The 26,020-nt window shown below is 53.1% G+C and overlaps 1 protein-coding gene and 1 long non-coding RNA gene across 4 annotated transcripts in view; one reads left to right on the forward strand and one right to left on the reverse strand.

Moving 5' to 3' along the window:
- LOC139060084 (plexin-B-like) overlaps window positions 1–26,020 on the reverse strand; it is a 149,073-nt gene that overhangs the window by 44,576 nt on the left and 78,477 nt on the right. The window contains exons 2-6 of the mRNA XM_070538880.1: window positions 20,116–20,363; window positions 19,217–19,486; window positions 17,577–18,422; window positions 5,204–5,380; window positions 21–149 (exon numbers count right to left, since the gene is read on the reverse strand). Coding sequence (XP_070394981.1) covers window positions 21–149; window positions 5,204–5,380; window positions 17,577–18,422; window positions 19,217–19,486; window positions 20,116–20,229 — 1,536 coding nt within the window. The 5' untranslated portion in view covers window positions 20,230–20,363. The remainder of the gene's footprint in view (window positions 1–20; window positions 150–5,203; window positions 5,381–17,576; window positions 18,423–19,216; window positions 19,487–20,115; window positions 20,364–26,020) is intronic.
- Window positions 1–26,020, forward strand: part of LOC139060085 (uncharacterized) — a 427,207-nt gene that overhangs the window by 26,796 nt on the left and 374,391 nt on the right. For all 3 annotated transcript variants that reach the window (XR_011514601.1, XR_011514603.1, XR_011514602.1), the window contains exon 2: window positions 19,260–19,399. This is a non-coding gene — a long non-coding RNA (uncharacterized lncRNA). The remainder of the gene's footprint in view (window positions 1–19,259; window positions 19,400–26,020) is intronic.

The raw sequence follows: 26,020 nt of genomic DNA on the forward strand, positions 1-26,020 counted from the left end.
GGTGACATCGATCAGCTGACCTTGTAAGGCGAGGCCACGTAGAGGAAGTGTCCCGTATTGTCGACTTCCATGTCGGGCAAGATGGGGTTTCCGTCGTCGATGGTCACCTCCTCGAACTGTTCGGCTCGGCCCTGATTCGTCAGGAACATCTGAAACATGGAACAGAGCACGGGCATCGTCACAGCACACATTAGGATGACCCACGCTGTCCAGATTCATGCTGTGTTTGTGCGAGTATTACTTCGTCGGTTTGATAACTTCCTTTTTTCAAACATCACTGTGTTGCGACGAAAAAAAAAAGGGGGGGGGGGATATCGCTGCTTACAGTCCATCAAGTGCGGTGGGAAGGAGCAGGTGTTCAAAGATAAGTTCATGTCTGCTCTATAGTATAGCAGTATAGTAAGGTGCGTTTAATTCGCGCGATGACGTATCATCGACTTTCCGTCTCTGCCGACATGCATGTACAGAGTGTTTCTTACTTTTCGAGACGTCGCTACGTTTCATGGACGGTACCACATTAACGCCCACAACAGCCGCAATGCGAGCGCCCTGCTCAGCATTTCATACTTAAAGCTTCCGTCGTGCCACGTGATTCAGTATACGTCCGCGTGACGACAGGGGGACGGGGACATAAGTTTTCCTCACACACGTTGCTGTTCTGGTGACGAAGGAAATCTCGTCAGAGCTTCGCGTTCCCTGCAAACACAGACTGCGTCGACGAGTTCCCATCTCGGCTCTGACAACGTTCGAGGGGGAACCGTTTCTTCGGCGGCGTCACCCGCGGGCGGTGCTCGTATGAAATTTTAACGGCATCCTGTCTTTCCATTCCACTTTCATCTAAGGAGGAGACGGTCAGCGTTACAATAGCTTTATTTTCTAAACATAGCCGAGGTGCGCGACATTTCGCGAGGTCCGAGAGGGCTCGCGTCACGAGCTAAGTTTGCACTACTATAGACCTTTTTCATCCACGCTGTGGCAGCAGTGCATTCATGACCCCAGAAAACTTCCGGTCATGCATTTCTGACAGTCAAGTTTGCCAAGAAAACGGAAGTATTTCGCGCATAATTTACTGTAGGCACATATTCTTGATGTGTTCAGATATAAAGAAAGTGCGGCATGTGTAGATCTCATGTATGGGATTTCTTTTGTGGCCCTGAACAATAAAATTAATTTGTAGAACATTCCAACTTCTTAGCAAAACTTATGCCAGCTGGAGGGTTCTGTAAACTTATAAGCTATTGTTACTTGCGTTGTTCCAGAGGGCTTAACCGGAAGTCTTCTGGGAAGCCTGTTGGTAAGCGTGAAAAGGGTCTATACGCGGTTCGTCGAGGGGCAACACAGGAAACTTCGCAGTGCGCACCTCGACGACACCCCGGGGGCCCGGAGGGGACCCGCGGTCTAGAGAGGCGCCGCCGCTCGCTGACGATGGCCAGAAACAGGAAAAAGGGGAGGAAACGCCCACTTAGACGCAATCTGGGCAGCCGCAGTACCGAACGGCGGAGACGGAACGGAAAAGAGGACGGAGGATGGGGTGGGGTGGGGGGACGGGTGCGAGCGCAGACCGGGGAAGGCGCTTATCGGCGCCTGCGAATGCGCCCAAATGGCTGCTGCGTCTCGGGGGCCATACGTGCTGGTGGTGCGGGCATATGGATTGATAGCAGCAGTCTGACATCTATACAGATGGCCGACCCGAGTGCTGCGCAGAGACAAGCAGTGCGGTATAGCGTGGCTGTATAGGCGCTCCTCTATGACGTTCTTCCGTGGGAGGGCACGACGCACACTTCCCTGAACCGTTCGGCAGTCATTACAGCATAAACAAGTGAAATTTTGAGAATAAACCGCCGTTGGTGTTACGTCATTAATACAGACTTGTAAACAGCGCATGGGCTGGGCTTTTCAGGTACACTTCGAGGGGGCGTGCTGATTTACCAACTGACGCGAGCAAAACGACCAGAACACGTTCAAATCGCCCATCTTGCGTTCGGTCTGTGAACTTGTTCATCTTTGTCTTCCACAACGGCGCAGTTCCCTATCCCTCCGCTTTCGGTAGTCGATATATGAAGTAGAAGCGTCCCTTTGCTCGCCGGGCCACATCGATCCTAATCGAACAGCTATTCGCCGAACCGGCGTTTACGTGCATTCTCGCTATGCCTGCCCAGCAGCGAACAGTCGTGAATGCGTTCGACGCGAGGCCGATATATACACCGGCGTGCCGCGTACATACTGCAAACGACTGAGAGAACGAGTGGGAAAGATAGATAGATAGTGACAGAGAGCGCGCTATAAAGGCTTCGTTTAATCGTCGACATTCAGCTCGCCGTCACCGGACAAATCGTTAGGCGACCGCCCGGAAGTCGAACATGCTGCGGCCGTCGCCTCCCTCCTCGTTTTCCCCCTTTCGCCGTGCTGCTCTCGCGCTTCCCTCCTCCATTTCCCTCAAGCAGTTCCCGTTTCCCGTCGTGTTCCTCGCCTCCCCCGCCCTCGTCCGCCTCTTTGTTTTCCTCCTCACCCGGCCATTTCGCGCCATTCTCACCTCAGCGCGAACCTGGCGTCGCTATCGTCGTTCAGACATGGGAGAAGAAACAGCGCGGCCGGCCGATTAAGGGAAGCGAGGGGACAGCGGGAAACAAATAGAGACATATAGCGCGGAAAGGAAGGCGACGGTCCGTGAACAAGTATACAGGATGGGAGAGAGCGAGTGAGGGAGGAAGAGATGGGGATCGAAACAGCGGCAGGCCTACATGCGCAAGAGGCCCCCGGGCTCGAACAAGACGACCTGCGCCGTTAGGGAAGACGCCGCGAAGGCGAGGTACTCTACTTCTAGGGAAAAAAGGAAAAAAAGAATCCGGGAAGGAGACGGCCTTGTGTGGGCGATCAAAACAATGCGGCGCACGGGCCGATTGAAAAGAGCAGCCGAGACAAAGCGGTAAGGGAGATGGGGGGGGATGTGCCACATTTGGCGGAAACTGGCTGAAACGGGTTCGCGAGAAAGAAAAATAATAATAATAAACGGGAAGAGGGGAACGCATCGCGTGTAAGGGGAAGAAGGAGAAGCCGTGCGCGCAGGATGTGTACGGGAAAGGAAGGGGAAAGGGGAGAGTTGTCGCGAGAGAAAAAAAGGCCTTGTTTTGCCGTTGTTGTCGCCGCCAGAAGGAGGAAAGATCTTCGCGGGCCATTTCGCGGAGGGCAACGCAAGACGCCTGGCCGAGACGCGGCCCCGCCGGCTGGAGGCGGCCGGGCCGGACCAGTATACACATTCCGAGGCACCGAGAGACGCCGAACGCGCCTGTCGGGTACGAAGGAGACGCGACGAGGAAAAAGACAAAAAGGGGCACGTATAGGGAGCAGCTGGGATGGGGAAAGAAAGAAAAGACGAGAAAGTAGTATCGGGAAACGAAAGCAGGGAATAGAGAAAGGAAACACAAAGACAGCTCTGGCGAGACGGAGGTGGAGGAAGCGTTCGGGAATGGGACGACATCCAATTTGCGCCAGGCGAGCGTGCTTTTCGGGTGAGGCCCAGCTGTGAGGCACGATCGCGGACGCTTCCCCGATTCGAATCAGCCCGCGGGTACCTTTCGCCCGCCCCCCACCCAGCCCTACCTGAGCCCATTTCCTTCCCTGCGCGTAGAATAGAACGAAAAGAGGCGCCCCTCCTTCGCCGCCGTCAGGCGTACGACGCGCGACGAATTGGCGGCCACAGGTGACGGATTACCGCGCGCGGTGCAGCCGACCTATCTTTCTCTATATATAGAGAGATAGGGCTGTAGCGAGCGCCGCCATATTTGCTCCGGGAAAAATCGGTGGAGCGCGGCGGAAAATTGGGCAGCCGCGAAGCGCCCCGCCGGGGGGGAGAGGTTCGGAATTCGGTCGTCGCGGCGCTAACGACCGACGTTTATGCAGCGTGTGAAATGATTCCCGCCGCCGCCGACGACGCTCAATTAGTCGATGTCGGAGAAGCGAAAAAGCGGCAGCGGCGCGGCGTCCTAAATCGATGACTTACTGCTGGCGGCGTCCGCCTGCCATTTTACCTCGTCTAATTGCCGCCGGCATCATCGACCAATTCGCACGACGCACATTACCGTGAAATGTCAAAAAGAGTTTATCGGGAGAGACGGGGCTGCTGCCTGGGATGTTGTTAAAGGCGCAGGCGATATGGAATCGTACGTGTCGCCGGTGTCCGGCGGTCTCGTTTTAAAAAGGAGCGCGCTAATGAGCGTTATCAGAAAGAAAGCTCGGGTCAGGCGATGGAAACTGTCATGTCAGGCGGTGGTCCCTTGTTCGCATTCCCCAGGCCAGGAAAGATTTTTTTTTCTCCTTCTACAAATGCGACGATTTCTTTCACGGGAAGCTCGCGTAAGTCTTGCTACGTAGCTCCACCCTACCTTGAGGTGAATGACAATTTTTTTCATTACATGGTATACCCACAGTGCACAACTCCTGAAGCAGGGCATCCCAACCTGAAACACGCTGAGCTTTCATTATCTAAGCTACTTTCAACGCCGTTTGAAAGAAACAATGCATCTATGGTCAAGAAGTTTGTGTTTTTTATTTATTTATTTATTTATTTATTTATTTATTTAGTTATCAAAGGCGCGGGTATGCGAGTTTGCCTCGGTCAGTGACTGGGTCCAAGTTTACCTCTGGATGAACACTGCGAGGCGTCAGCAAGGCTTATTGTATTGTTTGATGATGATGATGATGATTACGCGAGCGCTCACTCTGATAGGGGTGGTGTCACGTGACACCGGGCTAGAGCGTGTTTTCTATCTTTCTGGCGTATCTTGTCTCCGTTATTAAAAATAGAAAGTCCGCTTCATTGCAAGTTTTCCCAATCTGCTCGTCACTGCCGGAGATCTGCGCCTCCCGCGCTGCTCTTAAAGTGTAGCGTACAGCAGAAACTAAACTGTACACTTAAAGTGGAACTCATATAGAGTCACCCTCGGTCAGGGTGACTCTATACGTTCACATTTATATCTGGGAGTGCGGCGCGACATTCTGTAGCAATACGTGCCCACTGGTTCCTTGCTAATGCTCACGTGCGTGACAGGTTCACTAATAGCTTGGATGGTTGGACGGATGTTATGAGCATGTTATGAGCATCTCCTTTGGAACGGGGCGGTGGGTTGCGCCGCCAAGCTCCTGCCATTATACTGGCTAATGTACTGCCTAGGTTTAAAATGATAATAAAGAAAAAGCTTCTTACCTTCTTGAGGCGCCCTCTGTCGGAGCCGAGGAAAGCCACGCTGTGCTGCGGCGTGGCGGCAGCCGCGACCGACGTCAGCGTCAGGTTCTCGAACACGGCGCTGGCGGCACGCGAGATGGGCGAACTGCCGTTCAGCTTCAGCGTCTCGTTGCAGAAGCTCAGCACGTTGCCGCTCTGCTGCAAGTGGGGCAAGCAGACGACACAAACAGTCAGCCGGTGACGTCACGAAGTGCGCGAAAGCGTGCAGCGAGCTGGCGAAAATTCTTTTTGAAACATAAACCTCCACACGGCGGAACATAGTTGTGCTGCGACCACCACCCGCCGTGGTTGCTCAGTGGCTATGGTGTTAGGCTGCTGAGCACGAGGTCGCGGGATCGCATCCCGGCCACGGCGGCCGCATTTCGATGGGGGCGAAATGCGAAAACACCCGTGTGCTTAGATTTAGGTGCACGTTAAAGAACCCCAGGTGATCCAAATTTCCGGAGTCCAGAAAGTGGTTTTGGCACGTAAAACCCCATAATTTTTTTATGCTGCGACCACCATGCTTTGTTGTTACTACAGGGTGTGCTTAGCCCCGTTTACGAACGACGTTTATGGCAGCAAATATATGATTGCGTTTCTTGACGCAGCACCATCTTGTCACCTCTCGCCACCACCCTTGCCACGGCGGTAGATTTAAATCAGCCCAACCGCGGCATGCTCTATAGGTTGTGAAGTCGTGAGACGTACGTGTGGTCCTGTTCACTTCGTGCAGCATACATCCTGACTTCGTTCGCTCGGATAAGCGAACAGCGAAGCACTTGAGCTACTCGATCTCGGTTATAGATAACAATAACAAATACGTTCCATGACCTTATATGTTATTTAACACCTGTGAAAGAAGGCGTTGCATAATAAAATGCGGCCCACGCCTTTCCAAAAGCGTTGAAAATGCTTAAGATGCCTTGACGCTTGAGTTTGCTGGAGGGCTAATTTGGACGGTGCGCGAAGGTGGGGGGGGACGACAGCCAACGAAAGGACGAAAGCGCAGACGACAGCCAACTTATTACATAATGGCAGCAAAGCTCCCATACGGTTGGCGCTCAGGCTCGCGTGACCTCAGCGAAGCGACAATTTCGACGACCGACCGTAACCGCGTCGGTGTACTACAGGCGTTAAGAACAGGTCGTAATATCACGTCGTTAAACGGAAGCCAGCCGTTAAGGTGACCAGCCGCCGCAGAAACGAATCCGGTAGCGCTGCTTGCACGCGCAACTAGTGTGACGTTAAATATGCATGTCCCACGAGAACGCCCCGCGTAATCGAAGGCGTGCCCCGACCGCGCGCAGTATATATATAATATGCAGGTTCATAACGCGTGATTAAAAGGCGAACGCAACGAAAAAAAGGCACGTTTCTGCTCCACCTCCCTCGCGCTCTTATAGGCCGACGGATTAGGGTTTCTCGTAAGGCGCGGCTACCAACTTTCTTCTTTAAGTCGCTGATTGAAAAAAAAAAAAGTAATAATGATAAAGACGCGCCTAACGAAACGCTGAATCCACGCCCATGCCATTTGTTACGCGATTATAACGCGTCAGCCCGTAACCTGCTGGACGGTCCACGAAGGGGCGCATGCATGCGTGTGAGCCGGCTAAAGGTATGACGCAGCGCTTCGAAGAAATGGCCAAAAAAAACGCCGTCGACCGGTCGTAACATTACGAATGGGCAAGTTAAAGAACGCGGCAGCAAATCACGCGCCGATAGACCGCCGACAACACCGTACACACCGCCCGCGGAAACCGAAATAAATCTCGCCCGCCTTTGGTTGCGCAAGGCTAGCGAGTGTCCGTGGCTGAGGTCTCTCGCTCGCGGAGCGCCCATCATGAATGAAAATTGCCCGCGGTGTCGTCCCCGCGACCGGCAATTAATTCGCCACCGCTTCGGGACACAAGAGAGAAGAAAGAAAGAAAAGGGACACGGCGGGTGGAGAAGGACCGGGGGTTCGATAAATCATCGAAGTGGCCCGATACTTAGAAGGGCACGCAAAGGTGGTCGGAACCATCTCACCCTCCTCGCGGTCTCTCTCTCTCTCTCTCTCTCTCTCTCTCTCTCTCTCTCTCTCTCTCTCTCTCTCTCGCTCTCTCCATGCATAGCTTTGGAAGCAATGGGAAAGGAGGAGGAAGGGGAGGAGGGAAAAGAAGAGGCAGTGGAAGATGCGAGGAAGAGACCGAAAGGGGCTTTCGAGAGCAGGGCTTCAGTTGGCGAGGTCGCCCTGTGGGGCATGTCTCTGGCACGCCGATACATGCAGAGCTCGAAAGAAAGAAAGGCGTGGAGAACGCCGGAGGCCAGGCGAGCTGCAGACGAAGGGCAATGAAGATGTTAGCTTTAGCCGGTCCTTATACCACATTCCGTTCAAGAAATACCGGAATATCGCAGGTTTTGCAGGTATCCGCATACAGTTACCGACTACACGGGGACGTCCTTAATTCCGCATAAGACATCTATATAAACATATGCGCCTCCATTGTAACAATAACGATTCGAAATGCAAATGTAACGTGAACGCCGCCAGCAGCAGCTGGCCGACATCTTGTGACGCTAAATGTACAACCGCAACGCCTTAGTAACGTCTGTGTTGCGTGACTGTTTTCGTTGAAGCAAAATAAAGCAGCGGGCGATGCATCAATGGTCACGATTTCGCGGCGCTTTTGCGCCGGCAGCTAAGTAGCGCATGACCCATATCGCTGCAACGATATAGTTTGGTGGCGCTACGAATGAATTCACGGCCACAGGATGGCGCCCCCGAGGGTGCTGCTCACGTCTGCGTCTCAGGTGTTCCAGTATTACGTAAGCAGCGATACGCATTACGAACAGGCTAAAGCTCTTTCTCTCTCTTGTTGGATTTGTGCAATCTGTTCCGTTTATAGTTGCTGACATAAAGACGGCGGCGGAAAGTTCTCTCTTTTTTTTTTCTTTTAACCGTACGGTTGGTCCACTTCTTCCCCCCCATTCGGAAAGAACACTCACGCGACACAAATACCCATCTAACGCGTCGCGGTTTAACAAAGCATCACAACATGTCGCCACTTGCGCTGCTGCGAAGAAAAGTATAAACCTTTTGGCCAGTTTATTTCCGCTCCCGCGGGTGGCTGTGCGGTTGTGCATGCAGGCCGCAGACTGTCGACTTGTGGAGGAAGCTGCGGCAGTACTCGAGACCGCGAACGCCCGTCTGCGAGCGTGTATATACGCGCGGTTCTTTTCGCGGTTGTAAACAGCGCACGCCGAGCTGACGCGCTGTTTCCTGCAGCAGCGCTCCCTGAAACATGGACGGACGCACACGGTCTACGAAAACGCAAAGATGCCGTGACGCGTAATTACCGGCCGCTTCGAAGCAAAGCAATACAAATTCGAGTGAAAAACGTTTCGAAGAGAAGACTGGGTGTGCCACAGAATGTTGGGCATCTGCGCAAAGCGTATATACGTGGCTGCAGCATTAGGGACCGTCGCGTCTGGGGCGCTGCGCTCACGCCACTGACGACGATGCGCTGTGTTATACGGAAACGAGTGGGAAGCGAGAAGAAACTGCGAGCAGGGAGGCAGTGTTGTTGTTGATGGTGCAGCTCGCACGGTCGCCGCATTGAAGGCCGCCGCGCTAATCGCACGTTAGTGAAACTGGCTCGCACGACAGCGCGCAACATAAAAATAAAGAAAAGGACGGCTTGAGTGAGAGGGGGAGTGCGCATTAAAAATGCTTGGCCCCCTGCAGCCTACAGGGTGTGTGTATATATATACACGTATGGGCGCGCAGCGCGGCGAGCCTCATTAATAAGCGCCGGTGCATCGTTACACTCAGCCGCGACCGGAGCAAAAGAACGAACCAGTTATTAATTTCTGCAGTTAATTCCTTTTGCTTCTTAGTATCTTTTTGACAGAACCCGACGCGCGCTCTAGCTGCTCGTCTAGTTCACGTGCGCGCACGCACGTATATGCATAAGGGGGCGTCGCGGTCTGTGATGGCGTATAGTGCTGTGATGCAGGAGCGAACATGACTGCACTTTCTTTCCTTTTCTTTCTTTCTTTTTCTCTCTCTCTCTCTCTCACTCGTTAGAGCGCAAACGCGCACCTCATGAAGGTGCAAGCGTCTACGCTTCCGCACCGCGCTACGGCGAGCACGCCGCTGTAGCAGCCACCGAGGTTGTAGCATGCATCACGCGTGATCGGGCGCCTAACCGGGAGGAACAGCCGACGGACTGTTTTCGAGGGATCGGGTCTCGACCTGGCCCGTAATGAAGAGGGCCCAGGAGGCCGGGGCGGGCACCCATCTGTCTAAAGATCTTGCTTTTCCTTTTCTTTTTTTTTTCCTTCTTAACCCCGCGGTCGAGAAAGAAGCAGGCAAGAAAAGATGAGCCGAAGTCGCGAATGAGTGCAGTGCGGCGGTCGATGCCCAGTAATGGACAGCGTCTTCGCGGCTACTAACGAGGACGATGACTGAAAACTGAGCACTTGGACCTGTGCCGTCCGAACACGCCCGTGAATGCTGAACGCTGCCCCCCCCCCTTCCCTCACCCCCCACATGAGTATCTCGCCGCATATATCAGGCTAGCATCTCTGTAGTTTTCATTAGTTTCATCGTCTCTGTCTTCGGGAAGGGATGAGAGCTGTTATGAAATCCTGTATTAACATCCTATTAGTCAGTCTAGTAATAGCTTATGCTCAGCACTGCCGTCCGTCCTGCGAGAAAGGTGTTCGGGTTTTGCGCATGCGCTGTGCCGACGACTCAGCTTTTTTTGCGAACGCTAAGGCGCCTTTAACCAACGCTTCCTAGCTAGGACAGGGCCGGTGCACTTCGATCCGTGACGCCATGCTACCTTGCCCGACTGCCACGGAATCTAATTGGGGTCGCTCCCGAGTAAGCCGCGGTGATTTTGACGTCAGCGCTTTCGTCACGCCAGTCTTGGCAATGGAAATTCAAGCAATGTAAACGTTATAAAACTCAGCGCACAGGCCTGCTGTCTAGGAGGCGCTGCTTGGTTGTGTCCGCCACCCTGAAACATCTGTCAATGATGTCATCTGTCATCTGAAACATCTGTCAATGATGAGGCCAATGACATTTCCACGCTGTTTTTTTTTCCCCTATACTCTGGACAGTTTTCGACACAAGGTGCATGCCCGGCGAAAACCATTCGAACTAAAGCGAAGTTAGCGCTACGTTGGACAAACGACGAGTCTACAGCGCTAGGCAGACGCACCAGAGCAGCCCATGTACTGTAACGCCAAAACTAAACGCTGACTGTAAGGCAAGTTAGAACGCCTCTCAGGATGAACTTCAGAGAGCGTGATCATGGTGGAACCAAGAACACACCAGCGTCACGTACAGTGGCGAAAGGCGAATGCGCTTTCTAGCTTATTTTCCCTGTTTGCGTTTCATTCTGGCTTGATAGTAGAGAAGCATTACAATCTCATCGAAACAAGCACAGAAACGAACAAGCAAGCAAGCAAGCAATCGAAACAAGCGCAGAGACGAACAAACAAGCAAGCAAAGAACGCTACGACACTACGCCGCCTGCACTGTAATGTCGCCCTGTTCTGCAGAGAAGCCGAACACTCGCTAAATAAGGCGCCTGGCGCTTATCTTTTATTTATTCTCCGGATAGTTCGACTTACTTCTTAATCCGGCGAAAATTTTTTTCTCTAAAGTTTCTTTCGGAGGGACCGAAAACCAGCGCAGCACGCCGGGAGACGCCAACGAGTAATAGGGGGGAAGTGGGCGCAGAGGAAAAAGACACAGTTCGCGGAAGGAACACGTCTTGTGTTTCCCATTACGGAGAAACTGCGCACAAGCCGCCGCCGCGCGCAAGGAGCCCAAGCCAAGCGCTCAGATTTCGCTCGAGCTATAGTGGGAGGGAGGAGGGGAGCCAGAAGGAACTCCTCTCAACGCTGCATCCACAGGGCAGGCCTCTCTCCATGGATGATAAAGGAGAGGAAGACTTGGAAAAACTCGCAAGCGGCTAGGTTGACGGGAAAGAAGAAAAAATGTGAATGAAGGCGACTGTGTTCGACGACTGGTTAAGGCTGTGAGTTCGAGTCTAGTTCCCCCCCTTGCAGTCCTTTCGTCTCGAGCTCCAAGCAGCTTCGCAACAAGGAGGAGACGGAGGGGTTGAGAGTTCATGCAGAGGGGTGAGAGAGGGGAGGCAGTCAAGAAGTCAGGGGCAGCTGGCGGCGAATTTCGTTCGGAGCGACCGGGGCATGCAACGAACTCTGTCGGCAGCGCCCCCTGCTGTCGGAAACAATAAGAGACAACACCTCCGGCGGAGAGAGCAAAACGGCGGAATTCGAACGCCACCGGGCTTTGGAGGCAAGGAAGCGAATACGAGAAATAAAACACGGCCAGGCGTCTGCGCCACGTTTTGTTTCTTTCTAGTTTGCGACAGGCGACGCGTCGCACCGATCTGGCTGCTCTAAAACGGCGTTCCATTTCCTCTAGACGAGAAACTGCCTCTTATGCCAGAGATCGTGCGTGTGTGCATGTGTGTGCGAACGAAAAGTACAAAGTCGAATGTCGCGAATGAAAACTGAATCCACTTTCGTTTAATTCGGGGCCTCGCGCTGATGGCTGGCGGGCGTTGTGGAGCCTCGTTTTCGGCGGGGGAATAAGGAATCGTGTCCCGCAGCTGGGTTCATTCAATTTCATGCACTCCTCTCGAGTGCGCGCTTAATTATTTTTTTCTCCCTTCATTCTTTTCCATTTAATTCGCCGCCTTCGGCGACGCAACGGACGCGCTTTCCACGTTTCTTCGCACGTGTTGCTAATTTGGCGCGGGACCCCTGCTAAGCGCGCTTCGCCGCACAACGCTGCTGCGCTGGCGAGGGAAAGAATATCGACCTAGTGCCTCCTATGTCGACGGTAGTGCGGGAATGCCTGCGAGGCGATGTGTCTTAGAAAGCAAGAGATGCGAAAGCAGGCCTGGAAGCTTGTCGTTCTACTTCCGATGACTTACGACGTTCGCTGCTGCGATTTACGAGATTTGAAATAATTGCGCGAAAGAAGCCAGCGCGCGCGCTCACGCGGGCCACGCAATATTTAGGCACGTACTTCTTCCAAATCTGTGTGCTTAGGCGCATGTGAACATAATGTATGCGACGCGTTTTTCTTTGGTTAAGCTCTTTATGACTGTAAGCTGCACTGTAGGATGCGTCGAAGTAACAGAAAAGCTTTCGCGAAATTACTTCTGCGGATACGCAACAATCGCTGATAAGCGGGACATTATAAAAAAATAACAAAGAGAACAGAAAACAAGTTTCGCTAGCGCCTACAGACGTGCTAAAGATTTTCGCATACCGAAACTAGAATACTCGAACGAAAGAAGCTGTGATGGCGGGCGTCGGCTTCAAAGCTTTCATCAAAGCAATGGCGCCACTTTTCCGATCGAAATCTTGCCGAGACGTAACCGCTTTGTCGCTATAGCTCGAAGGTCTAAGGAAAGCGTAAACGCGGGAAGATATTGCGAACGAGAAATGCAACGCACCAAAGTTCTTATTCCGATTGAAAAGAGGTGGGGGGGGGGGGAGGGGGTGAAGTGTAAATGAATGCAAGAAAACGTGATACATAGATATATGTCGCTATGCCTCCTCATATTTATCACTCACGCCCTAGTTCAGAACGTGACTATATATTGGCTCGGCTTCGCCTTCTATGAAGGGGCAACCGCAGACTCTTGTTTCGCGTGCAGGCAGTACCCTGTACCTCGCGCTTACGCGGAGAAAGCAATGCTGGCACCCGCACAAGTAGTAAGCGCGCCTAGTAAGTACACAGCCAAACCCGCACGAAGGCATCGAAAGAAAGCCGCGGGGCCCGGCGACCCGAGCGCTGCGCAAACATTTCAATCTGCTCCGCATCGGGCGCCTCGCAGAGGCAAAGCACCGCTGCCGCCACCAGCAAGCGGCAGGCATCGGAAAGTAGCAGCAGCAGCAGGGCATGAAGCGCTGAGGAGCTGCTAAGCGGATTACGGGCGCTGGGCCCTATACACGCGGCGGCAACTTTCGACGCTGCTGTTGCGCCAGGAGCAGCGGGGTTTGAAACCCCCTCCGGCGCCTCGGAGGGCCAACTGTAGCCGCCCTCCACCCCGTCCCCTTCATATTGGCCATTGGTGGCGACGGGGATTTCACAGTCGGCTCGCCCTGAAAAGCCCCCCTTTTCATCCTTCCTTCCTTCCTTCCTTCATTTTTTTTAAATTTTATTTCATCGCCGAATCGGCGTATACTCCCGAGACGCGGACGCTTTGTTGAAACAGAAAACGTGTTGCTTTCGCGCCGCAACTTCCGCAAAGGAAGAAGCCCCCCGACCACGCTCTCTCTCTCTCTCTCTCTCTCTCCGAGTTCGCGCGCAACTGGGCGTCGCTCACAGAAGACGGACGCCAGCGGACACGCGCTCTTCGGTGCGCATTCACTGCCCCCGTATATACCCCCAGCGTTCTCCCTCGCTTCGCCTCTCTTTCTGTCCTGTATAGATATATGACGTATAGATATGTCCTGTATGATATAGATATGTCCTGTATGATATATATGACGTATAGATATACGTCGCTTCTGTGACGTTGAGAGAGGAATCGGCTGCCGCCGCCGCCGTCGATCGATCGATACTCAAGGACGAGCTTCCAGGGCTGAGGACACCCGCAACCCGGCAACGCTCGGAAAGGAGACGAGAAACAAACAGGATGGATACATCGCATACTATACCGAAGGCGCGCGAGGCGAGGTTGGGATATCGTCCAGTAGTTTTTCATCCGTGCACGAGTCCGCCATGCAGCGTAGTGAAAAGGAGTGCTGCTGACGCAGCGCTTTGCTCATTCGACGCTTTGGTGTGGAGACTCGAAAAGTTTGTATAAACACTTGACCACTATAGTGCAAACTATAGTATGTTGTCAGCCCACGTGGGCTGTGAACACTGTAACACGGCACGCTTTCACATGGCACCACAACTGTCAGCTAAGACGCACAGTTGCTGTCAAGCGGGTGCTAGCCTCGCTTACAAGAACTCGACGCGAGCGGGTCGAGTCAGAGGTCGAGCTAACCCATGCCCGATCCCATCGCGTTTGCATGCAGCTTGCCCAGCTGGTTGGGCGAGTCGACCCACCACCACATATCGGCGACGTGTTGACCGAACTCGTCTCAACGGTCGCGCAGCCCGACCTGATAACGTTCACACGAATCCACCGACCTGCGTTTTCAGTCTGACAAGCTGACTGGAGCCGCCTTTGTCGGGTTCATGTAAGCGTATAGCTACTTTTACGTATTTGACAAGTACAGGCACCGTTCCTTTAAAAGAATTTGGAGGACGCTTACGCTTCGTCTTTAAGAGTGGAACGCGATAGCTTTCAAGACCCCTTACTGCTTTTCATACTTCCCGGCAACTGTAGCTTAGGTAACCGTAACGTTTACAGGAAAACGACCCGCCGTGGTTGCTCAGTGCATGCTATGGTGTTAGACTGCTGAGCACGAGGTCGCGGGATCGAATCTCGGCCACGGCGGCCGCATTTCGATGGGGGCGAAATGCGAAAACATCCGTGGTACTTAGATTTAGGTGTACGTGAAAGAACCCCAGGTGGTACAAATTTCCGGAGTCCTCCACTACGGCGTGCCTAATAATCAGAAAGTGGTTTTGGCACGTAGAACCCCATAATTTAGTTAACAGGGAAACGCATGGCTGCGAACGCTATGCACGAAGGCGAGCTTTCTGGTAGAAACGCGGCCTCTTGCGTGGGTCGATCTCCTGTTATTGTTTCGCACTTTCAATATTTCACTTTGAGAAATGCTAACATTAAGGACATGCGCTGTCGGTGTTTTTTTCCCCATTACATTTGTTTGTGGACTGCCGTTCTCAAATTCGGAAGAATAACTTTGTAAAGAATGCAAGACAAGATATGAGCAACTTCGGTGGTAGAGAAGTGGTTGGGTATGCGTGGTTCGGAACTTTGTTTGAAATTCGGGTATGCGTAATAGTTGGGAATCTTTAGGGCGCCGTCGGTTTTTTTGGGACGTGCGCTCCTTGACGCTCATGGCTATATAAGAAGATAATGAAAAGTGCTGCTGTCCACACACGGAGAGACAACTGCACAGCGCGGGCGCTCAACGCGGATGCGGGTGCAGTTTACTGGGGGCTAACATTTTAGAGCGGGAGGCCCTTAAACACAGACAAACAAAAACACACGTGCGCGCAAAGATCAGGAGCATAACTTCTACCGGCACAGTCTGCGGTAAACGGCAATTAGCGAAAAACAACGCGCACGCAGGAGATCTGTACCTGCCACCAGATTACCACGTATTACAGGAAAGGTATAGGCGAGATTTACCTCCCCCTCACCATTCCCTTACCGCCCATGAGAGTTCAATCTGGCGCCAGATTCAGAGCAAAGCATTTATATCTGCCTATCTGGCGCATTTATTTTACCCTGGTCTCCATAATCAACAATGTACCACTTGCCGAGCCGTCCCGGGCAGATCTTTTCCACTGTTTGTGGAGCTGCCCCAGGCTCCATGGTGGCATAGAGCCTATTCCCAACCCTTCCTTTTCCTCGTGGGGGGGGGGGGGGGGGGGGGGCTCTTCCGGCCACTCGCTCGGATGACCAGCTCAGGCTGGTGGACCGTGCCTGCCTAGAGATGTCGGCCAGGATGCTCCTGGACGTCTACAGGGACCCAGCCGCATTTAAATAGACCCAGTAAAGTTTTATCGTCCATCCACGCACGAAATGCAGGCGGCGAAGCAGGCGCCTTCATTTTTGCCGATATTCTCTCTGCATGCACGCGTGCGCGCGCGTAGTTTCGCCCTAATTATCATTTCCCGAAGATGAACATATCAGACCGTCCGATTAAATCGCCTGTGACACAGCGCAACATACGTCCACGTATAAGGCTAGCTGTTGGCCTGAATAAATAGAGAGTTCGTGTTAACCTGCAATAACGCATTCAGTGAGGCGGTTTTGACAACGTCATTCAACGCTATGTAGTCTCGATCGAGTCTCAGTTAACTACATAGCGCCCGATGGCGTGACCGCACTGTTCGCTGTAGCAAAACCGGGCCCCGCTGCAGCACGGTTAGTATGCAAAGCTGCGCAGTTTGCTTCCACGGTCAGCCACCAGGATCGAAGGACCCGAACTGTACACGGCAGCGACGGGGGTAAAAAGCGCGGCCGTGGTCGAAGCGCGCTCGGGGTCGCGCTCGGTTCGTCGCTTATCTGCTCGCCGCCGGCGCCATCCATCAACGGTGGCCCCGAAATTTTCGACACCGCCGCCACGCCCACTCGGCGGCGAACGCGCGCTTATCGGAGGGGGCCGCCCGGAGCTCGAACTCGGAACGAGGAAAGGCCCGATAGTGGGCTTCTTTGTCTTGTTACCGATGTCCTCCCCCCCCTCCCTCCCCTGTTTTTTTTTTTCTTCGTACCGGCCTAACTGATTGACTCTCGGCTTCACCGAAGTTGTGGGCGATGGCTATTAGGCCGGACTTACGGTGCGAGGCCGTCCGGTCCGTACGTATCGCGAGCCGCGCTAACGCCTCTGCACTCTATATACACTATACTCAAAAGCCGTTCTTTCCTCAGGACATATACAATACCAGATAGCGCCCCTGCCCCGAATCCCTCAGGAAGATAACGCTGAAAGAACGTTGTGTCTTCAACTTCGTCGCGGTGTGGACGACGACCGCGGTGATTTACGGCCTATCGTTCATTTTAGCAGCTTAAAAGTGAAGCGAGCGAGAGAGCGCCAGATTCAGCTCCTCCTACGGCGGTCGCGGTGTCTCAGTATATGTAGCGAGTGAGTGTATATGTCAAGTCGGCGCCAGATTCTCAGCTGTGACGCGTAAAGTGGAGCCTGCGATGAAGTGCGAGTGTGTGGCGTGCGCACTTGATGCGCAAGTCTTGTTCGGTGCTGTCAAATCTGCTGCGCGCGTGACCGGGCTTGTCGTGAAGTCTTACAGGCACCGTGAGTCCTGCGTAAAACTCGCATTGCTGCAGCAAAGCCTTTGAGGTCTAGCGGGAGCATGCTTATAACTCTCCTAGCTGAGCTTCATATTGTCTGCATGAGATTTGCAACAGTGCACGGCGAGCAACCTCGATCGTTAATCTTTGTCATGCTTCGAAACATTCAAGGCGTACAGTAAAGTTATAGTTAACCCAGTGGAGGTGGCGAAAGCCCTGCGGCTCTCCTTGCAAGGGTATACGTGGAGGGAACGACGCTCATCATAAACTAGCGGTTGGCTCTCAGTCAGTTCCGACAAGCATCAATCTGCATTCATACTTCTACGTTTACGGTGTCGACACAGGCGTCTTAAATATGTGTACTTTTTTTTTTCTTGACCTCGCGGGGTAAATGACACGTGTGGAGGAGAGTTGCCACTTACCCCCGGCTCCGGGCAGCTCTGGACGCTTCCGGCGATGTAATCCATATTTCGCGTCAGGACACTGCCGTTGTAGCACATATGTATGTTCTCGGTGAAGCGGCGCTCCACGTCCCTCAGCGGGTAGAGGCACAGCGCCGAGCGGCGGGCCGACCGGGCCGTGTGGTCCCGCGAGAGCGCGAACACGGCCGCCAGCACACGGCGCCGCCTGCCGCCGCCGCCCAGAGGCAGGCGCAGCTCGCGACTCAGGTCGTCGCCGGCGTCGAACACCACCGCGTCCTGGAGTAGGTTGTAGTCGGTGCCGTCCGGGCCGACGCACTGCAGCGTCACCTCGGTGTACGTGTTGTACGCCGGGTCGGAGGTGCACACGCGAGCCAGCCGGCTGATGTAGCCGAGCTCCTCGGAGGCGCGGAGGTGGCTCTTCCGCTGCACCGTGGCGAAGTACACGTACTCGTCCGTGTGGAAGCCGTACACGTAGCGCACGAGGTAGTAGTCCTTGATGTGGTGCGCCATGTCGATGCGGGCCGACTCCGAGAAGTTCGGCTCGATGATGCGGAACCGCTCGGACTCCGGCTCCAGGCTGCGGGTGCAGATGGCCGGCACCATGTCCCGGTACGGGCCCTGGCGGCTGTTGGTCGTCGCCACGTACAGGGCGCGCGAGTCGCGGCCGTAGTAGTGCGACGGCGCGATGAGCGCGAACGTGGACGAGTTCTCGTCGTTGGCCGCCACGGGCGTGGGCACCAGCGGCTCCTTCTCGGCCACGTCCGAGAGGGAGTGCCGCTGGCAGGCGCCCTGGCGCGCGCTGCCGCACACGATCAGCTTCTGGGCCACCGGGTCGATCAGCAGCACCTGCGCCACGACAGAAACGCGGGGTTACGTCCACGAGTCGCGAAGGATTTGCGCCGCGGGCCTGTTGGTGGCACGTCGCCTATAGTTCTATACGCTGTGTCTGTCCGCGGCAGAGCAACCGTTAAAAGACTTGAGCCTACTCTCACAGACTGACCGCGTGATGTTGGCAAGGAACATAGCACTAAGTCGGCTCTTAGACGTGAACACCGAAGCGGCGAGACGGCCACAGACTATAGTGCGCCTTCTGAGATGCAAGGCCGGAACAAAAGAGCCTATAGGGACTCAAAAATAGACAGTTCGATAGGCACCAGCATGGCCGGAATACTCATGCGTACACGAGTACACTGACTGATACTCTCCCCACACTGATATTACAGGCGTGGGATAAAGATTTAGTGAAGGACGAATTAGGTCTTACTGGACAGGAGTATACGAACTAGAGTGAGTGCCTGTGGGTTACTGTTTACGTGAGTAAGAACAGGAGCGAGTTGCAATTAAATTGAGCACTAACAAAAGTCACTGACGATGACTTGAGTGGACGAGAGAAAGTGCAAAGAGCACCGGTATAATTTTGGGAGAGGACGCGAGCGTGAGCGAAAGTGGTAGCCAATGCGAATGGAGGTGACTACGAACGCGAGTGGGTGCTAGTGAATGAACGTGAGTGCCTATAAGTGTTGAGTATACACACGAGTGTCAGTGAGTACACAGCTTGCGAAACTATTGGCGAGTGAGTGTCGTCTCATTCTGCCGACCTATATAGGGACGCCGGACGATACGTATATATGTACACGCACCTTGTTAACGTTATTCGTGGGCACCGTCGGGTACCCCTCGCAGCTGGCCGGCGAGCAGAGCACGCTGTCCTGGACGGGTCCCGTGGCCAGGTCCACCTGCAGCTGCAGCCTCGCGGCGTCGAGCTGGTACAGCCTGTTGGTGGCGCCCAGGTAGAGGCGGCCGCCCGCCCTGTCCAGCACCAGGTGCGTGAAGTTGACGCTCTCGTTGTAGCTCCGGTACGAGGCCACCACGCCGTCGTCCGCCGCCGACACGAGCCGGGCCGCTTCGGCCTGCGTGCGAGAAGCAGTGGTCGTGGATTGTGAAACGTGAGCGAGGAGTCTGCGTGAATGTGTGGGTGTATACGAGTATGCTGCGTACTCGAGCGTGTTCTCGCCTCGTAATTATCCTTACATATTAGCCGCGACCGCGATCGACCTACATGTCCGAAGTCGGACATATCAGCATTCATAGCTAGCATTGCTAATGAGCCCTGTGCAGCATCTCGACTGTATATTCACAGGAGTTCCTTTATAGCTCACACAGCAGCACGAGAATATACTGATGTGCTGGAGATGTTAGCCTGACTGTTCGCCTGACATGCTACTCCAGGTGCTGGGTGATGATTATGACATATGCAATCATAAAGAAGGTTTCCAAAACAATCAAGCTCAAAACGCGATCGTTCTAACTGTACACTGCAGGAACGCAAACGATTCAGTTACTCGCACTGTTTCTTCTTTTCTTTTTTTGTCTTTTTGGGATGGGAGTCGGGGCACTTTTTCTATACGGTGTATTTTCACAAGCATGGCGCTTGAAAGGTGTAGTCTACACGAGAAAGGGGAAACGGGCGCCGCTATACACGAGGTCGCATTGAAGTACACTCGAAAAGGAGGCGACGAGCGCGCAGAAAAAGGCGTACCGCGTGCAGGAGCATGGCCAGCAGTAGCGGCGGCAGGCTGAGGAGGGCGGCCGTGGCAGCTGCCGCGCCGTGCCGGCCGCTGGCACAGCGGCGTCGTTGGCGCGGCCGGAGCATCGCCGCCGCGCACAACTCGGGGGCGACGCCGTCCTCACCGTCGCCGCCGCTGGGCCAACGCCGGGCTGGTCGCCGCGCCGCCGGTCATGGGTCGCTCAGGGAGACGGGGGCCGCCGCGGAAGCAGCAGCGGAACCTGCGTGTGAGAAAGACGGGGAGGGAGGGACGGACGTTATAGAACCACATCGTTGGGCTGCGCCATTGCGTTTTGCACGAGTATACGACAAAGGCACATCGAGCATGATAGGCGTGTCGGGCTGGAAAACCGGTCGTATATATAAGGTTCACGTAAACGCCAGCAGCTATAGGACCGAGCCATGCGCTGAGACGAGTTCGATCGGTCGACCCGTATGCAAGGGGTGAGTCGACTCGCCCGATGCGCTTTGGCAAGATGCACGTAAACGCAGGTCGGGCTGAGTCGGCTCGGCTCCTGTCTCTCGACCCGCTCGCGTCGAGTTCGCAACGGAGCTTCAGACGCACACGCGAGTCATTGGGGCACGCGGACGCGGACGAGGCAGAGTCCTGTTCCTCTGTTTTTGTTCCAACACTCGCAGTGTGTGTGCACGATCTCCAAAATTAGCTGGCCAAATGGGCCACCTTTCTGACATCGACAGCAGAACGTGTGAAGTGAGGGTTCTCCCGCTCCGCTTCTGCGAGCGGGAGAACTTTATTAACTTTATTTCCGCGCGTTTACGTCGCTGCTAGAAAGACGCCGTATTGAGGCAGCCTGGGGAGAGTCGGGACGATTGTCTGCACGAATGTGACAGGTCTTACCCGCTATACAGCAGCCAGGTAAATTAAAGTCACTAAAGCTAAGGCGCTCATTTAATTACGCTGCACAAACCGCCGTCTTCAATCGCGCTTCGCTCGAATGCAGTATACCCGCAAGTATATATATGTGTGACTACCACGTGATTTCTGAAGATTTGTGTCAGCAATTTCTATTAATTGATCACCATTAATTGATTTCGTGCAGTTTTTTTTTTCTTCTTATACAAGGTCGTGTATACTAGTTAATCTATAGGACGTGGCGTCAGCGCAATTGGCCGCCGGCGTCACGCGAGACGCTGACACCAACGTCTCGATATACCTCTCATTTGCATATATGCATCGTCCAGCGGCGCGCGTGGCGCTTTTTCGCCAGAGATCAGCGGTTTGCGTATGCCCCCAAAAAACGCACCTCTCAGCTTCGATCATGCAGCCTACACAAATCAGGCTGTTCTTCTGCGCAAATATCTACACGCCGCTGCGCAAGTGACTTGCATCAATATGCATGCAAATAGCACTAGCGTAAAACATTATAGTTTCTTTCAACAGCCGAGCGTATATACTTTTTATTTGCGTGCGCTCACGCACACTATATATACTTGTTCCTTGTCAGCAAACGAAAGCTGCGCGTAGTACATATCGTAGCGGATTTTTAACGTATATTGAATATATGGCTTTACCAGAGCGGACGTGCACTGGAATGACGCAACGCGCAGGTGCGAATGGAAGAGCAATATATAATATTGTAACGCTTGCAACTAATAGTACTATTCGGCTGGAGAAAACCGCAACGCATATTAAAGCACGTGTACCTTGTTAGTACCCCTATAGAGGTGATCAGCAGTAGTCGAACAATAAATGCTCCAGCGGCATACCTTGTTCGACCTCTGTTAATGTCCGTATATCAGGTAAAAGGAATGTCTAGCTACTTAAACGCGCAATCATTATGACTAAATAAAAATAAGATTAAAAATGTGGGGGAAGTGAGAAGGGGGTAGGCGTGAGTTCACGTTTAATTAATATTGATAAAGAACATATCGCACGCGTGCGGGCATCGCAAATAACGGAACGACACCTACCAGTTTATATTCCACGAACCATTCTCCTCCGACAAAGAACTCTTCGCGCGAACGCGGATCGGCCACGCGCGAATATATATATATATATATATATATATATATATATATATATATATATATATATATATATATATATATATCTGTGTGTGTGTGTGTGTGTGTGTGTGCGCGCGCGCGCGCGCGAACTCCAGAGAACGCGCATATCTGTATAAGCGCGATCCTCCACGACCTCGTCGCAGCCAATAGACCTCGGCATATGCACACACAGAAAGGTAGGTGTATATGTACTATAGATACCTATACTCTACATATACCGCGGCGCCTCTTCAGGAGCAAGAGACCGCGAGCTTCTCTTTTCAGTCTCTCCGACAAAGAAAGCAGCTCGTCGCGCGTGCAGCTCGCCGGGCGTTACCTGACACCGGAAATTAAAGGAACGGCCCGAACCGACGAGAGACCCGCGCGTGCGATTAAAAATAGCTCCTTTTTTTTTTCTCCCCACAGATGTTGCCGCACACACACACACACACACACACATAAGAAGACGCCGAAGAAGAGAAGGATCGCACCGCGGGCCTCTTTCATGCCTCCTTCCTTGTCTAAATTCCCCTCCTCTTTCTCCCATGCACCGGCGTTCGTCGCGCGTTTCATTCCGTGCGTCCCTTCTCCACGAAGCGCGTGCGTGCTCACGCTGCAGCGGTGGCGCGGCCTTCTCGAAATAGCGAATTTCTTCCCTGCTCGCGCGGCGCGTGCCTGTGCGTTATTAAGGGGCCCGACGATCGTGTTCGCTTCGGTCGTGGATATCTATAGATCGCGGTCAGCGGGAGGAGACCGTTTATTCCTACGTACTTGTTGCAGTGGGTGAGAGAGTGAGGTATTGGCTGTGTAGCTCGGCGGTGAGCGTCGTGCAACATTAGCCTCTTTTTTCCGCAAAAAAAAAAGCACACTCCGACCTACATTATAGGCAGAGCCAGGTCGGCTGCATGGTCAGTTTTGGGAGCGAGAAACGTGAACGCTTGCGGCTCTTGATTTAGTTAGCGCTCGAGCCTTTTTAAGAGGGCGTGTTAACGCTGTCGCGAGCACTGCACTTTGCTACGTTTCTACATACTGAGTTTGCATTTCCATTTTTTTATACATGTGTATATAGAACTGCCGTTGAAACGCTAGAAGCGGGTTGAAACGAGAAAACGCATACTGAGGCAGTTCAACCGGTTAGCGCCGGATGAACACGGAAGCAAAATAAACTTCGGCTGGTCGACGGAGATAAGCTAGTTCTGCCGCCACTGTTTTACGGTTTAATGATGCGATGTTGCGGCGAGCGGACGACTGTCGTTTGAGGCTGCTGTCGGATACAGCGTAGACAACGATCGTGTCCTTCGTATATACATATGCTGAACGGGCTCGAAAATGGGAACACCCGCTAATTTTGAAAGACGAAGACTCCTAAATATGTGTAGATGGCCCGCGGAAATCCCGCAGGTAACTTGCGCACACGCGTATGCCTAAGATACCTGCATGGGATTTCTTTGAGATTTGCGCAAGGTTTCCGCGACAGAACCGTACTTGCTTCAATTATATAGGTGTCGCCATGGAGTCGTGCTGAATGCGGTGATGCACTCGTAGCGACGTCGGACATTGCTTTGAGTACATCTGCGCGTTTCGCTTATTGTGCACGTCCCGACGTGCTTCTTTCTGATTGCGTGTGCAGGACACTGTTACACAAATATTTAGTGTGTAACGGGGTCACATCATCTCGTTACACCATGTACGGTCTGTTTACGCGCTCACTGTAAAATAATTTACACCCTAAAAAGTGAAAAAGGGTGTACATGTGTCTATAACTCACACCCTTAGGGTGTCCGTTAGATAGATAACACCCTAAGGGTGTGAGTTATAGACACATTTACACCCTTTTTCACTTTAAAGGGTGTAAATTATTTTACAGTGCTGCCTTTCAAGTTTCAAACATATAAACATGTAACTATCACGTACGTCAACAAAATTAAGCGCCAGAGGTTGCTCTCATCTCGTGCACGCTCTATAGCTGATTGAACGGGCATTATGTTATGATCGGCCTGGAATTCGGCTCTTATAAGTGTGGGAAGCGTTCCAGCTCGTTTTCTTATGTCGAGGCAATCGCCCTCGTCCCCGAAAAAGCGTCGCCCCTGTGGCCCTCGTGTAAGGAAGAACCGCTCGACATTCGGATAGAGTCACAACCATGTGCCACTGAAGTGAATACATTCTTTCTGAAGCGAATACATTCACTGACGTGAATACAGTCGTCGTTGTCATTCCTCTCTCCTGAAATGTCATCGCTTTCTTCTTTCAGTGCACCACGTGAAACGCAGTCCGAATTTTGACAGCTGAAATCAAGGCCTAATGGCTACCCCTTCCCTTCTCACGAAAGGTTATTCTAAATCCGTTGAGACGAGCCATCTCAAGTAGACAGATATAGTGACAACTGTCGGGAAAGGCCGCGCAGTTCCGTTTGTCCTATAACGATTATTTGATCGCGTCGTGATTAAACTCAAGAGGCAGATGCACGGACGGCCAGGTGGGTTGGCGAACTGCAGAAGTATAGTTGACGCAGGCTGCGCACATAAGAAAGCTTCTCCCTCTCCCTCCACTTCACCCACTGCCGTGTAGTGTCACTGCCTGTCATTCAAATGATTTTGACGGTTAGCGTTTATATAGCATAAACAGTCACTGATGGGTGGCGCGTCGTTGCCTGATCCGCCCCGATGGCGGAGGAAGACCGGCGTCGGAGGAAAAATGAATGGGAGAAGGGGGAGAGGAGATTACGAAGAGCACAGCGAAACAATGAAACAGACCAAGAAAAGTTCGAAGGGGGCAGCCAACCAAAACTGGGAGCCGGGCGGCTTTCTCTCTCTCTCTCTCTCTCTCTCCCCCCTTTTTTTTTTTCATCCGCATTACGTTCATTCGAGCGTAACCCCGGTCCGAGAGGCGGAGTCTACGCAATGCAACGCGCCAATCGGCACCGCCGCGGAGAGAGTAACTACGGTGGGGGCAGCGCAGCTAGCTCGACTGATAAGCGGCCTAATGCCCGCAGGAAATAAAGAACGTACGCTGGAGCGGTATAAAGAAAAATTACGTAAGAAAAAAAAAAAACCAAGGCGACAAACGCCAGGCAGTGCACCCGCCACCGACTGGTTTTTTGCCGCCGAGTGCGAAGGCCCTCGGCCAGTAAGCCCCGCGTGTGTGCCGCCGGAAAAACCTGGCCGGCTGTTTTGTGCTTTTCTTTTCTTTTATTCTTCTTTCCAATTCGTCCGCGACGAATCGGTCGATCGCTTTCCAAATTCTCAGGGAAAGCACCTCCAGAAGATTTGCGTAACTGCTTATAGTTTAGATAACGATTCTTGCTTGTGTGCTTGCTCTCAACTGGAATTAGAACTGCGATCTGCGGTCCTATTTTTGTGTGGGGAAAAAAAAACGCGAACACGCGCAAGTAGCAAGGATGCACGCCACGTGGTCTCGAATCACGTGTACTGTAAGCGATCAGCAGATAAGAGCAGAAGCAGAGAAGTATAGAACAGGGGGACATATAGCCCCACGACAAGAGCAAAACTGCCCATTAGGATCTATACATTCATAGCCTACAGATTTTGTCAAGCATTGGCTTCGAGAGGATAAACAATACGCCAAATACAATCACGGGCTTGAAGGAATCTGCGTGGGTCAGTGCGCGGACCATGAATAGAGATTCACGGTCAATACGCAGACGTCGCCTGCGATGTCGAAATCGTCCTAGTCCGCAAAACTTCGAGAAGGGGATGCGAGAGGAGGGGGGGGGGGATGGTGCGCACTCCCGCCCCCCCTCTCCTCCCCGGGCTATGCCCTCGCTAAGAACAGCCAATTCCCTTACGTTGCGCACTTTGGCAGCACTATACATCTCGCGCGCGAAGTGTCGTGTGAACTGCAAATGGCGGCT

The sequence above is a fragment of the Dermacentor albipictus genome, chromosome 5 (assembly GCF_038994185.2).
Source record: "Dermacentor albipictus isolate Rhodes 1998 colony chromosome 5, USDA_Dalb.pri_finalv2, whole genome shotgun sequence".
In the NCBI taxonomy this organism is placed as follows: domain Eukaryota; kingdom Metazoa; phylum Arthropoda; class Arachnida; order Ixodida; family Ixodidae; genus Dermacentor; species Dermacentor albipictus.